At 43.4% G+C, this 15,754-nt stretch overlaps 1 protein-coding gene across 1 annotated transcript in view; it reads left to right on the top strand.

The window, feature by feature from the left end:
• The first annotated feature begins 10,022 nt into the window (after window positions 1-10,022).
• Window positions 10,023-15,754, top strand: part of rngtt (RNA guanylyltransferase and 5'-phosphatase) — a 67,631-nt gene continuing 61,899 nt past the window's right edge. Inside the window, exons 1-6 of the mRNA XM_056581496.1 lie at window positions 10,023-10,446; window positions 11,216-11,325; window positions 11,582-11,685; window positions 11,790-11,878; window positions 13,985-14,060; window positions 15,105-15,360. Coding sequence (XP_056437471.1) covers window positions 10,383-10,446; window positions 11,216-11,325; window positions 11,582-11,685; window positions 11,790-11,878; window positions 13,985-14,060; window positions 15,105-15,360 — 699 coding nt within the window. The 5' untranslated portion in view covers window positions 10,023-10,382. The remainder of the gene's footprint in view (window positions 10,447-11,215; window positions 11,326-11,581; window positions 11,686-11,789; window positions 11,879-13,984; window positions 14,061-15,104; window positions 15,361-15,754) is intronic.

Genomic DNA, 15,754 nt, shown 5'->3' with positions numbered 1-15,754 from the left:
GGATATCTCGGCCATGGTTTAGAAGAATTGGGGGAAAGGAACTTTGGCCTTGACTCTCTGAAGTGCATGAACCACGACATGGAGGAGAAAGGGATTGTACTCCGGGAGCTGAGCTGCCGGAGATCCTGGATTGCCGCCGACCTCCCCCTCACCGGACCTGCCAGCTTCGGCGGCAGTTCAGCTCCCGCTCGTCCGCTGGTCCACAACATCTTAGCTATGCTCTGATTGGAGGGGATTGGGGAAGTGGGAGGTAATATTCAAGTGTGCCCCCTTCCTACGTAGGAGGGGGCGCCGAAACTGACTCGCTCGTTTGGTAACTGTACGCGGGCTACTTTCAGAAATGGATATCTCACTCAAAAAATCATGTACAGACTTTTTTCAAAGTTTGTATGAGTGTTGGAGAACCAGAGACCAAAAACAACACCCCAAATCCCAGGAAAAGGGTTGTTTTCATAATATGTCCCCTTTAAAAGAAATCAGCACAGACCGATTAAGAAACATCTAATGATTTACTTGGGATTTGGCAGATTAATAGGATAACTTTGTTTGGGAGGTTATAGGCCCTGTCGTATAAATTTAATCTTTCATTTTATGCATAGTTTCTCCGTAATATGAATATATTAATGAATTACTTAATTAATCGAATTAACTCTTGTATTAGTGCTTCGTGACGTAGGACTTGGTCATTGATCAATCCACCTTCTCCAGTCTTTTCTCTATTGCGACACTGAGCGAAAGTAGGGCCTCCACCTGCAGCAGTCCCCGCGCCGCACCTGGTGCAGCCGTGACGGAAGCCTGCCAGGAGCGATACACAGCAAGACCCTGCGAAAAGTACACCCACTCGAAGCGGCCATGAAGGTAAGTCCCTGTTGGTGGTCGTTATTTCCAGCCATGCATCTCCTTCATACTGGTGATGGGTCATTCGCGACCGAATCAGTTCGAATGAACGAATCTTTAAAAAGAACGAACCAAACTGATTCTTCACTCTCGTTCGTCTCGTTCATTCTCAGACTCGACTCCTCCCAGACCCACTAGTCGCTGAGTCGCTGTTCGTTCACCAACTGTGAGTGGTCAAGAGGCTTAGTGAGCGAGCGTACGATAATACGATTCAATATCAGTGAAATGGTAAATGCATGCTGTCTTTGTACTTTCTGTGTCATGCCAGATTAATCAAATATTTGAATGTCTCATCAATCTGTCTCGTTCTTTCATGGTTCGTTCTCCGGCCGGAACCCCCACCATCATTGCTCAATCAAGTATATTATCTTGCTGATATGTTAAACGTCCAATAATCAATTACACCCCCAATCCCGCTGCGTTTTATTAAAGTTGTAATGTTGTGTTGATTGATGACCGACTTCCACGATCGTTTGCGAATGAGAACGATTCGATTCACCGCTACCGGAAACACGACCGAACGAACAAACGAATAAACGATTCTGGCGAACTGACTGACGCGAACTGAATCAAGGAAAATAATCATTGAATCTATCACTACTTCATACTCACTAATTATTTCCTGATCAAATTTAAAATAATGTTTTGATTGCTAGCTTGAAAACCTTTGATGTAAAATTATTGGAGAAATGTGCAAAGAATTTAGGCTAAATCCATACACTAAGATGGCAGGACTGATCCTACACACGAGGTAATTGTAGAACTGCTTTTCAAATGACCGTTGTCTTAGAGTGAGCCGGAGACCCCCAGCCCAGTGGGAGGGAGACCCAGCCCGTCTGAGAGGTTCTATCAAGGACACAAACTGCCCATGTCAGCGGCTGGTAAGGTTATTATATTTATTATGTGTATTGCAAAAAGGTTGACTGAATAAATCTATGTTAAATGAGTGTTGAATATGTGTGTGTGTGTGTGTGTGTGTGTGTGTGTGTGTGTGTGTGTGTGTGTGTGTGTGTGTGTGTGTGTGTGTGTGTGTGTGTGTGTGTGTGTGTGTGTGTGTGTGTGTGTGTGTGTGCGTGCGTGTGCATGTGCGTTTGCGCGTGAGATGACAGAGCTGCTCTTTAACTATTAGAGCAGTGTAGTACGAAATACTTTGGCTTGGTTCTTCAAAAAAAAAATCTTTATAATGATGAACAGAGGCCTTGGAGGCTTTTGGTAACGGCATGACCAAATATGAGCAGAAGGAAATCAAAGGCTACAATGACATCTGGTTCCTTGGTCTGCATGCCATGAAGATCCAGGGCTCAAGACATACCGGGATCTTCAACCATGGGTTTGACAATGAGCAGTATTTCTATGAGCAGGTAACTTTATGTTGACAGCAATATTTATGACCAATGGTTTTGCTTCGTGTGTAAAGAATTTAACTTAGTGAATGAACTTAATGAAGGCACTGAGCAGGAGAACAAACACCTCTCTGTTTCCTTTTGGATTGTGGAATAGGCTTAATGCATCGCAGTTAGTTTAGTGTTTCTGGCAATATACATAATTTAAACTTTTACAACGAATGTGCATTTGCACATACATTACAATAAGGTATACATTTGCAATACAATGTACATTTTGTAATTTTACCTATTCAATAACATCGATTGTGTCAGGTGCACGAAACTGACTTTGTATTATTAAAATAATGACAATAATGACATTTCTTTGTTGAGAATCATAATAATAGAATCAAATTATAATCATAATATTAGTAATATACATAAAATAACCAATAACCTATTTTCTACAGGTCTCTAGGGATCATATTGCTTATCGCTATGAGGTGCTTGGGGTTCTGGGGAAGGGGGCCTATGGACAGGTCCTCAAGTGTTTTGACCACCAGCACAATGAGCTTGTGGCCCTCAAGCTCCTACGCAACCAGCCTAGGTCAAATCATAGAATAAAGAGACACCTGCACAGCACACAACAAATACATAGATAAAGAACGGTCACACTACACCAAAGAAGCTATGATAGAGACGGTACCATTAAATCACAAAGGTCCAACTGGAAACCTCCCCAGAGTCTAAGTTGATGCCATTAACCTTGATCTCCTTACATGGCTTTAACATTCGTATGAAGAACACGGCATCAAGGGGGAAATACACTTCTGCTTAATGTCACCGGCGTGGCCTACAGAGGTCGCCGCCCTGGGTGACGTGCACGACCTTAACCTTTGTGTCGTGTTCGTTTCTCCCCCCCTTACTTTGGTGCTCCCGGCCAATTTTGAGCGGCCTGTTTTAACTGCCCTTACAATAACAAAAAAAACAATGATCATTACCAAATTTTATTGCACTCCCTTTTAACCTGTAAACAATGTCTCAGACTACTGGTTTACATCAATAACTGTGTGTGTGTGTGTGTGTGTGTGTGTGTGTGTGTGTGTGTGTGTGTGTGTGTGTGTGTGTGTGTGTGTGTGTGTGTGTGTGTGGTGTGTGTGTGTGTGTGTGTGTGTGTGTGTGTGTGTGTGTGTGTGTGTGTGTGCGTGTGCGCGTGCGCGTGTGCGTGTGTGTGCGTGTGGTGGTGGTGGATTTGTGGTTGTGTATTATCTGATGGATGAACACAATCTAGGATCACCCATTCATTTCCTATGGCGGTCATTTTTGACCGGGAACACCACAGGTGTTACAAAGTTGACTAAACAACTTAAACTTCAATGAAAGTAGTGATCAGCAGTTAAATATGTTCAAATGCCTAGTGCGGAGGATATCATAACCCCCGAGACAAATAAATGTAAAACACAATATTTATGATTGATTGAAATGGAAATCGGTCAGATTTGACCCGAATACCGCAGGAAGGTTAAATAGGACATATTATACCCCCAAGGGTGAGGGGGATTAGCTTTACAAGCTGTTTGAAAATCTAGTCACTAGTGGGCGTGTCTACCTAGATCTGCACTGGATAGATGAGCAACGTTTACTTCAGTCCACTGGGTAGGCTGGTAGAGTGATCTATCCAGCACAGATCTAGGTGGACAAGCCCACTAGTGATGTCATATGGGGCAGATTTTCGAAACGGCTAGTAAGGCTAATCACACTCACACATGGTGGTATAATATGTCCCCTTTAAAAAACTATGGCTATGTGGGATCTAGGTATCATAGACTGGGGAAAGAGGAAAGGAGGATCCTCCAACTCCTACGGGACAAGGATCCAGAAGATGACCACCACGTGGTCCGCATGAAGGACTTCCTTGTGTTCCGGAAACACATCTGCATTTCCTTTGAACTCCTGGGGTACAAACTGACTTCTTATTTGCGTGTTGGATTCCGTGCAATATGCGCTACAGTTAAAGTCTGACTCTCCCTCGGAACTAATGAATGCATTATTTACAGTTCTGACATGCATGCTATGCAGACTAAAAAGGGTGAGAGTGTCGCATATGTGAGGAAGTGCGCATACCCCATCCTCAAGTGTCTTCAGCTGCTGAAGAGAGAGAACATCATGCACAGTGACCTCAAACTGGTAGGAGTCCTGCTCATCTCCCATCTGCACTGACAGCTAATTATTAGCCCCTGTGAGCCGTTAGCCCAGTTACACACAGAGTCGTCTTCTTCTATGACTGCAGGCTAACATGGTCATGTCAGACAAGGACCCCAACACCCTCAAGGTCATCGACTTTGGATTGAGCCTGGTTCAGGATGAGCCAAGATGTGGGTCTTATTGTTTTTTCTCTTTTGAATCATGAGGAGACGTACAATGTGACAGGATTTCGTTATATGATGGGTTTCATAGAGTTATCTTTATCCTACTGGCTTTGTTTCGTCTTCCAGACTATAGTCGTATCCAGACTCAGTCGATCCGTGCTCCAGAGGTGACTCTGGGTCTTTTGTGCACCACTGCCATTGACATGTGGAGCTTTGGCTGCTGCTTGATAGAGCTCCTCATTGGAAGAGAAGCATTCTATGGAGATGAGGAATATGAACAACTCACTCGCACCATAGAGGTAACTGCTAATTAACCATGAGAATGAATTCTCTCAACATACTTTGATAATGTATTTAATAATAATTTTTAATAAAAATTAGAAGACAAAACTAGGGAAAAAAAGTATAACGATGTGAGTAAAATATGATAATTGATCATTTCTGATTTATATTACAAGGGCGCAGATCTCATTACAACCTGTAGGGGGCATCAATGTCACCAACATATATCAAATTAACTGCTGCTGTAACAAACCGTTCAGACCACTGAGCATGATTAAGTTTAAAAGTGGAGTCGGCTTCTATTGTAACTAGATTTTCAATCACATAATTCAGTTTGAAATCATATATATTGGGTGGACTTTTCACAATTTAGGGTTAGGGTTAGCTTACTTCCCCACCAGGGATCTGCACCCATGACTTTCTATATTTGTAAAAGTTGACTATTGGGTATGGTTGTCTAATTTCAGATACTGGGAATGCCTCCAGAAGAATTAGTGGCTTTGTCATCACAAAGGAATGTGTTTTTTGGTGAGGATTTTACTTTATGGCATATGATCGAGTTTTCAGTTAACATTACTTGTGATAATGTGAACATGTGAAATGAACAATATGAAATCAACAATGTTAAATCAGTGTGATGCTGTATAATGTGCAGACGAGCGGGGCACGCTGAAATATATCAGGGTCAACAACTCGGGGGAGAAGCTCCTGCCAGGCTCCAAGAGGCTGGAGAGTCTTCTGGGCACCAGCGACCCTGACCTGCTGGACTTTATCAAGCGTTGCCTAGAGTGAGTGCACTACCTGGCCACAGTTGAGCTCATCAGATATGTTTGACCCCCTGAATGTTTCTACCAACACTCGGTTAACATGAGACATGGTGAATCAAAGTGTCCCAAGGCTTCTGGGTTCGCAGGCTTTTTATGCTTTAATATTGAGTGTGTGTTTATTTTCTTAAAAGTTGGGACTCATCAAAGAGGATGACTCCAGGTCAGGCACTCGAGCATGCCTGGATGATGAAGACTTCACTTGGATGCATGTCTCCAACCCCAGGAAACCCACCAAAAACTGGTAGAATTTATTTTTGGGGATGGATTTAGAAACTCCTCCATTTCCGATTACTATATCTATGTATAGATTGATCATCAAGCATTAACACTGCTTAACGATCAAAGCAAAACATTTGAATTACTAAGAGTCTGTCAAATCATTTGTAAACCTTAATAAATTATTTGCATCGAGAGCCTCATTTCTTTGTATTCACAGTTATGCTGAAGACCCTGGCTGCAGGAACCACACAGCATCTGAAACCAGACGAGGCCACTGCCAGCCAGCCACAGACCATGGACCAGGGGGAAATGGACAAACTGGGGAAGCATGGAAGGACCCTGAGACCCCTGACTTCAGAGCTCGACCCCCTGCTCCCTCCCATTGGTGCGACTGCACCGGCTTCTCCACCAAGAGGCAAGAGGGTAACTGTTACCCCAGATGGTGGTGCAGACAAGAGGGACGCAGGAGCAACCAAACCAGCTGGCCAAGCGGGATGCTCCCGGGTCTCTCCCATAGGCGCCGCTGCCCCGTCTCCTCCACCGAGAGGCAAGAGGTCAACTGTTACCACAGACGGTGGTGCAGCCAGCTTACTGAAAAACAATTACAATCTTAACCCAACAATGTGAAATCAACAATGTTAAGTCAGTGTGATGCTGTTTAATGTGCAGACGAGGAGGGCACGCTGAAATATATCAGGCGCAACATTTCGGAGAAGAAGATCCTGCCAGGTTCCGATACGCTGGAGAATCTTCTGGGCATCAGAGTCCCTGACCTGCTGGACTTTATGCAGCCTCGCCTACAGTGAGTGCACTACCTGGTCACAGTAGAACTCATCAAATATGTTTGATCAGCGCTTGTGGCAAAATAGTCTACTACAAGGCCGGCGATGTGGCTGAGTTGGCTCACCATCTCCTCTGAATGTTTCCAGCAGCGCTCGGTTAACATGAGACATGGTGAAATGGTCAAAGTCCCAAGGCTTCTGTGTTCATACTTTTTTTTGCTTTAATGTTGAGCCTGTGTTTATTTTCTTTAAAGTTTGGACTCATCAAAGAGGATGACTCCAGGGCCGACTCTTGAGCCTGCCTGGATGAAGAAGACTTTTATGCAGTCCCCGGGACGCCCACCAAAAGCTGGTAGAATGGATTTTTTTGATGGATTTAGAATCCTATAACTCTATTTGTAAAATCTGTACGATTATTTTTAAACCTAAATCTCTTTATTATATTCAAATAAATAATTTGTCATTTCTTTGAATTCACAGTTATGCTGAAGACCCTGGCTGCAAAAAACACACAGCATCTGAAACCAGACGAGGCCACCGGCAGCCAGCCGCATACCATGGACCAGGGGAGATGGACAAACATGGGGAAACTTGGAAGGACCCTGAGACCCCTGACTTCAGAGCTCGACCCCCTGCTCCCTTGCTTTGGTGCGACTGGACCGGCTCCTCCACCAAGAGGCAAGAGGTTAACTGCTATCACAGATGGTGGTGGTGCAGCCAAAAGCGTAAGAGTTACCTCCAAACCTGCTCGCCAAGCGCGATTCTCCCTGCTCCCTCCCTTTCGTGCCACTGCACCGGTTCCTTCCCCAAGCTGCAAGAGGGCAACTGTGACCACACATGGTTTGGCAGCCAGATGCATCGGCAGTCAGATGCATCTGAAACCAAACAAGGCCACTGGCAGTCAGCCTCAGACAACGGATCAGGGGTTAACGGCCAAACTGAGGATACATGGAAGGACCATGAGACCCCTGACTTTAGAGACCTACTCCAAGGTCCTTCCCATTGGTGTGGCGTCACCGGCTCCCCCATCAAGAGGCAAGAGGGAAATTGCTAACGAAGGAACATTCAGAACAGCTGATCGACGGTATTCCCCCTTGTCCCGGCCATTGGTCCAGCTGCACCAGCTCCTCCCCAAAAAACCAAGGGGTCAACTGGTGCCATAGATGGCGGAGCAGCCCAGAGCGACGCAGGGACATCCAGACCAGCTGGCCAAGCAGGATGCTCCCGAGCCCCTCCCATTGGTGCCACTATACCGGCTCCTCCACCATGAGGCAAGAAGTCAACCAGTACCACAGATGATGGTGCAGCCAAAGGCGACATCCAGACCTCAGTGCTGCGGACATATTTAAAAATTGTACTTACTTTTTTTTAAACTTTTTTATTCTGAAACTTTTTATACTTTTATACCCAAAAACTTTTTAACTTTTTAACTTTTTTTAACTTTTACTTAAAAACTCTAATAAAATAATACAATAAAAAATACATAACACGTGTGTTTGATAGGGGTTTAATATGTGAGTGTTTGATATACGACATCAACTCATGATATATTATTCTCATATTTCGTGGATAAGAGTCTCCTCATGATGGAAGTGCAGGAAGTGCTTCCATCCCTTACTTCTGTAATAGGTCCATGATCACTCGTGACTGCAGCAACTAAGCAGCAGAAACGTATTTCAGATTTTTTTTTTCATGTAATATGGCCATGACTCTGCTCAACCAAAAGATGTCAACAACATGATGATGACACTGCGACTTAATCGGCTTCAACGGCTGACACTGTTCAACTGGCTGTTGAATGAATGAATACGTAACTGGAATACGAGACTGAATTCAAAGCGAGCAACGTTATTACACGGTGATTGCAGTCAGCAACGACGTTTGCCATTTCTTCAGTTTTTCAAATAATTTCTTGCCCCGAATCAAATGTTTTATTGGTACGTCTGATCGGTTTGGTTCGAGGCTTAAAAGTAACGTAGTAAATTAACAGTTGAAGTCAATGTTCTTCCAAATCATACTAACATTGCCTGTTCCGACTTGCGACAGTTAGGGTTGTTAGTGGAGGCAGATGTGGCCCGGGCCTCTCAGATAGGAAAGGTGGTGGCTTGGTGTGGAGACAGACGTGACTCAAGGTCTCTCAGCAGGGCTGTGCAGAGGCTGGAGCCTTGAGGCCATTTTGGAGGAGCTTGGAGGCAAAAACTTTCCTGCATCTACTTTTTCCCGAAAAATACTATTAGGGGATACCCCGGTTGAAGAAGGCGGTTGATGCACTGGCCAAGAGAGCGCCATCTTGTTGGTGGATAGCTTGAGCATCTTTTTCACAGACTGTTTGTATGAGGCAGAGTTTCTCTTGCTACTCTTATGAAGATAGTAATTGATTGTGTTCCCAGTGGCTCAGTGTTCATACTATTGCCCTCCTTCATTTCCAAATCAACACCAACCATCTCTTCACCAGTGGAATCTCTTGATTCAAAGTGCTTTAGCAGTAGCACCACTGCCCGCCCGGCTGCAGCTTCAGAGAGCCTTCAAACTTCTGAATACATTTTGATGACCTCCATACCTGAACTGCATTAGGCATGAAGGCTGTAATGGTATTTTTTCATTGCTTCTGCAATTCCCGCTGCATCAATTCCTTCAAAGGCAGTGTTTTCATTATGTTTTCCCTCTTGGTTTTAATGGCCTATTGCTTTGTTATCTTACAATCCATAAACATAATCTGGAAAATTGCCCCATTATTGTCAGCCATAGCCAAGGCAGGTTGTGTTTTACAATAAATGTTCTTAAAAAGGTTCAGCAGGTATTGGCCAGAGGTAATTTGTTTACATGAAGAAGTTATTATTAGGTGTAATGGAGGCTGTCGCTTCTTTCCTATAAAATGGCATTAACAGTCTACTCTACCCCTACTTGGGCAGATTTGCACTATCTTTGCATTTGTAACATTATTGTGTTTTGAATCAGTTAACAGAAGTTCATATTAGTCTCATTAAGAATTCTGTTTAGCTAAATATCTGGTAAATAGTATTTAATGTAGCCTGATAATTAAGGCTCTTATATTTCATTTATTTATCAAGGTTTGTTTGATCAATAACACAAAAATTGTAATTTAAGATAATAGAGCTTATATCAGCAGTTGCTTATATTAGAGTTAGACAATAATATCACAGATATGAGAATAACAGTCAGGGGAATAGTGGGCTGGTACTTTAATTTAATTATAGGAGAGATGGACAAAATATTATTTACATTTTCTTTCTATGGGGGGCAGTAATGAGTCGTCTGCAGTTTAAAGACTCCACATTATCAACATGAAGAAGACTAGCTAGTTGTTAGCCAGCTAGCCGTCGTTACCTTTATCAATGGGCTTACAGTGGCTAGTAGACGTTATGCTATCTAGCTGCTAACATCAGCACAGAAATAAAAACAACTACATAAACAATGCCGTTCGTGGGATGGTGATGGGTTGTAAGACTACATAGGCTTTGCTTTGCGCAGGAATATACAAACTTTGAAGCTCCTCGGTTTACTGCATGACCCTCCAAATAAACCAAAGGCCTCGATCCGCGGTACTCGAGTAACGACAACCGTGATACGTCGCGACCACTGGATCATAATTGCTGATGCTTCGCTGAACCGTGGTACTAAACACTATATCAACGGGTCCGACAGACTCCCCTGTACACAATGTCACACACCGAGCCTCCTCCTCGGTGGAGGAGTTGTCCCAGAAGAGGACAACCTGTGGCAGGTGAGAGTCAACTAAAGGATAACTAGCTAACCTGCCAATATCATGGTGTTTTAAACTGCCCAGTGACACCGGGGAATGCGAGCCATGGCCACCACGAAGCTGACACGATGTGCCTGTTTGGCTTTTGTTTGAAAAAAACATTATTCAGAGAGGTTGTTCTCTCATTATTATTCGTCACTGGCAGAAGCACGGAGAGAATCTCAGCTAGCCATTTTGTCGTGGTGAAATCACGTGTCAAAACAAACCCATTGGATGGTCTTCACACAAGTCTGTAACGGCTGCACTTAACACTCACTGACATCCTAATGTGACCCTTTATGATTGTGCTTGCACGTAGGCACAGTGATGAAGCTTTGTGTCAAAGGGCCAGGCATGGACCCCTTGCATGTTATGGTTTTTAAATCTCCCCCCCCCCCCCCCCCGAATAGTGACAGAACTTAGTTACATCCACATAGGCTATAGCACATAACGTTTGGTCTCGTGTTAACAGTTTATTATTACAATGTCATCTAATGGTGCTTTGTCAGTCATTTCCACATGTTGATTCAATGTAATACCATAATAAAAGAGTACTTCAATAGACAATCATTGCTTCAAGTTGTAATAGTCACTGGAAGTCGTGTAATGTTTTTCCCTGCGAAAGGCCAATAGCTATTAAAAATAGGTATATATTGATATTAATAATACATTTATATTTGAAATGTATTCTTACCTTCTTTGCAGTCTTTGGGATATTTTTTTAACCATATTTATTTCAACTCAATTTTAGCAAAGTTCCTGCCGATGAAAACTATGTTGGGGCCCAAATATGATGACAAAGTTCAAGAGGAGAATAGGTTTCATCCTAGCATGCTGTCAAACTATTTAAAGAGTCTCAAGGTAAGATGAGCAAATGCGCTTGATGACTGCATAGTTATTCTCAAAATACACAGTATACATAAACTGGAGATGAAAAACAATTGAAGGCCAACATGGCTAAAAATGATTAAATGTTCTCTTAAAAGGGGCATTTCACTTGACTTAGGGTCAAGTGTATGAGCATTGTTCATGCAGTGTGGGATTTTATTATTAGTTGGCTTGTTCTTGTTCCTATTTCTGTCTATAAACGATAACACCTTTTTTCACTTTTTTGCAGGTCAAGATGGGTTTGCTTGTGGATTTGACCAACACTACCCGCTTTTATGACCGTAATGACATTGAAAAAGATGGCATAAAATATGTGAAACTTCAGTGTAAAGGGTATGAGAAATAAATGCTCACCAATTCTGGGCAGCTGATTAGTTTTTCCTACTTAATGTATTTATTTTAACATCCTTTTCATCCTTTTAATATATTGTTTTTAGCCATGGAGAAAGTCCGTCAAAGGAGACGACGGAGATGTTTATCACGCTGTGTGAACATTTCCTAACGAAGAACCCCACAGAACTGATTGGTAAGGAAACAATTGGAAACTAAACTGCATAATTATGCCGTTGTACAAATAAATTGATGACTAATATTAGTCATATTATTTATTTAATTTGACCTGCCATGTCTGTACAATGTTGTGTAGTTTATACTTCACTAGAGGGAGCTGCAGGATCACTTTCTCCTTCACCCAGAATGTGACTAATTGCTTTGGCTGCACCCAAAATTGCATACTAGAAAAGTAAAGGGGAGAATAGTATGTATAAGGTACAAAATCCTATGAACACATAGTATGCAAAAAATAGGTATTCTTAAGGTACCTGGATGCCATACGGTTTCTGTCAAAATTCCTTGATTCAGTGCAAGCTATGGATCAGTCCCTTGAATAACCTACAATGCATTGCAACAGGATATGCCTTATCCAAAGAAACCTTTTCAATGTGAATAATAACCATTCAATCCCTTGACCAGCAACCTTGATGACTAATAAGGAAATATGAAATATTATTAGACTTAAATAATTATTTACACATTATTTTAACTTTTGGTATGAAACATTTATGGAGCATTTAAACCCACCACACAGTAGTTTGTCTGCGCACTTTAACTTGCTTACTAATAGTATACCAGAAAACGGTACGCAGATGAAGTATGTATGCCAGTCCAGAAGTGTGATGAGTGAAATTCAATGACCATCCAGATACACTGAAAACTTGTTTTAGTGGGGGTGATGGTTAATCTTTTGTCACACAATATTCATGTTTCGGTGTTTCAGTTTCCCACTCATCGTACCCCATCTGAATGATATGCTACGATCATGGCTTACGGGTTTGACCCTCAGTACATTGAGATCCGTCTTTCTGTATGATTCACACCCATACTGGTAGACTTCACACGTCCTACTGCAGCTGCCTTTCTCTCCGCTGACAGCAGGGCGCTCTCTTTCACTGCGGCTCGCTGTATTCCAGCAAAGACCCTCTCCCATGCTCCACCCAACCCCCTGCAAACCAAAGATGGTTGCTACTCAGCATCGGCTAAATTAAATTACTTTAGCCTCGACACAGAATGTATGGGTGTCATTTTCGCCACAATCCCCCCCCACACCGTCACACACGCATACACACACTAGCCACTCTTATGATCCTTCTCTCATGGTGTGGCAGTCGGATATTAAGACAGCTGGGCCGATCATTTTTGTCCCCAGGCCTGTAAATGTACGCTCAGTCTTCATTTAGCATGGCACTCTGCCAGGCAAACGCCCCGTCCTCCCACTTCCTGCATGGGGGCGGTCAGAGGTGGTTATTATCTTTTATCAGCATAGTTCCAGACCTCGGCTGTGTGTGACGTCGAGGTGCCTTGTGTATGAGGGAGATGTGTTTTGGTTTTCATTAGCTATCCCCCTTTTCCTTCTATACATAGTTATTTATTTTTCTAGGTTTGATTGTATTTTTCAGTTCCACAACAAAAGGGTATATTTATTAGAAGATGGAATATAAGACATTCTGTGTATGTGTGTGTGTGTGTTTGTGTGTGTTTTTGCACATTGGCCCTTCCCTGCACACAGTGCTCAAGGTCTTCTGTTTGTAATACCTTTTTGTTTGTTTCGATTGTTTTTATCATCCTAGCTCGAGGTTCCTAATGTGTCCACAAGCCACTTCTAGACAGTTATTATGGCATGGGCCTTTAACGAGACGCTCAATGGAAGGGGAACTTGGTCTTCCCGTCTTGGACTATTAAGTGTCTAATGAGGCCTAATGGCCAGCGTGCTTGAGGCACTTGCTCAACCTGGTCACGGCGCAAGCACAAGTGTTATCGACTCATTTTTTTGAAGCGGCAAGAAAGAACCACAGGGTTTGTGAGGTAATAATGCCCACTTTTTGTATTGTATCGTGCCATATTGAGTACTAGAAGATGGCGAGTAGATCAGGAAAGGGATTGGATCTTGTGGCTGTCATTGACGCATTTGTAAGTGCTTGTATTTAGCCGCTCAGCACGTAAGGTCTCGAGAGCGACGTGACTAGGAAATTGGGTTTTTGTGAGACCCATGTTGTCCATCTCCTTTGATACTATTCCACCATTTCTCATTGCCCCTTCCTCTTCCTTCTCCGTCTGATTTGTTGCCCTTCCATAGGGGTTCACTGCACGCATGGTTTCAATCGGACGGGTTTCCTGATTTGTGCCTACCTGGTAGAGAAGCTGGACTGGAGGTAAGGTCATTGTAATTGTTCTATAAATCTCTATGTCAGCATAATGAGTTGACTCTTTATCATAGTTGTAGAATGACAAAGCTACAGGGCAGGTGGTGATTATGCATGCATAAAGTAGTAGCATAGTAACCCAATAAACAATTCCATGGGGATCTGTAAGGCAATTATTTTACGCAAAAGCACTGTTTCATGTCTGTGGTAGAATATCACGGACTGCAACATTAACTCTGTTTCTGCAAAATAATCAGGGAGAAGTTGACATCACTAGCCCAGGATTTGTGTTCTCCGAATTGGAACGATGTCAAGGACCACCCTCTCTGTTATTTATTTGTCTTCAGATGCCACCTATTTCCTCCCCTCTCCACATAATCTACTTCAGCACACTCGAGTTTAGAGTGTGGGCCGCCTTGCATTCATCCCATAGTGTCCCCTGTTCCTTTGTGGCAGTACACTTTGATGGGGAGCCAGTCAGCTCCCCTCACTCCCAATATCCGGCATAAGTTGCTCACTCAAAAACACTCCAGCCACAATTCATAGAGAACCCTTTCCTGTTAACGAAAAGGGCCCCACTTCCACTACACACCACGACACCCTAGTCAAACCGCAACAAAGGGCACTAAACAACAGACAGAAAGACACTGAATATGCTGTGTTGCATCGCCATGAGCGTCATGTCAACAAACCCTTTCTTTGTGTGTTGAAAACAATCAATGCATGAAGAATGATGTCATCATTTTTCAGTCAAAGTGGTGAGGCTCGCGTTTGCTTTTGCGAATCAAGGCTTGCGATCTTTTAGTTTTGACATTTAGCAATGGCAAACCTTCGGTTGATTAATACCGTGTATCAACCGATCCCTGCCGGAGGCAAACGTTGGCGATCAAGAGGCGCAACCAATAAAGCCATTAGGTGAATGAGTTCTATCAAATGCACCCAAAATTGGTCTCACCGGATAACCTCTGATAGCATAAGAACAGAAGTCCTCATTAAAAGAGACAATGAGGAGTATTTCAGCTTCCGTCATTCCCGTTTCCCGATCCCTCCTAGTGTGGAGGCCGCCGTGGCGGCGTTCACCCTATCCCGCGCTCCGGGGATCTACAAGGGCGAGTACCTCAAGGAGCTGTTCCGTCGCTACGGCGACGTGGAGGACGCGCCCCCTGCCCCCCAGCTGCCCGAGTGGTGCTTTGAGGAAGACGAAGGCAACGGGGATGTGGACGACGAAGGGAACGCCATCGGCCAGGACCCGGCCGCCTGCTCCTCGGGGTCAGCGCCCGGCAAACGCAAGAAGGAGCGGCTGAAAGTGGTGAGTGACACGCCCAGGTGACCTGTAAGAGGGGGAGGACGGGGAGGATGTCTGTCATTGAGTTTAGATTTGTGCAACCTTTATTTCTGATTGTGACTAACTTGAGTTGGTTGACTAGGGATCTGTTTATCCCAACCGTAGCGTTGTGTTGCTGTTTCAGTTTTCAGGAAAGACTGCTTTCCCATGGACTTTGATCACGAATTATCCCATTAATATCGCTTGTTTAGGTTCACATGCACAGCTGGTTCGGATTGGCTTTCTTTTTTTTTAAGCGCTGTTGCGTCAAGGTTTATATCATATCTCATTTGATTAACATGAAAAATGTCCTTGTGAGGAATTTCTTCTCTTGCCATAATGATTATGTCTTTCCCTCGGTTAATATGTAGACAAAACG

Source organism: Gadus chalcogrammus, chromosome 21 (assembly GCF_026213295.1).
Source record: "Gadus chalcogrammus isolate NIFS_2021 chromosome 21, NIFS_Gcha_1.0, whole genome shotgun sequence".
Classification (NCBI taxonomy): Eukaryota; Metazoa; Chordata; class Actinopteri; order Gadiformes; family Gadidae; genus Gadus; species Gadus chalcogrammus.
Note: the sequence above shows the minus strand (reverse complement) of the source record. Positions and strands in the feature narration are given on the sequence as shown.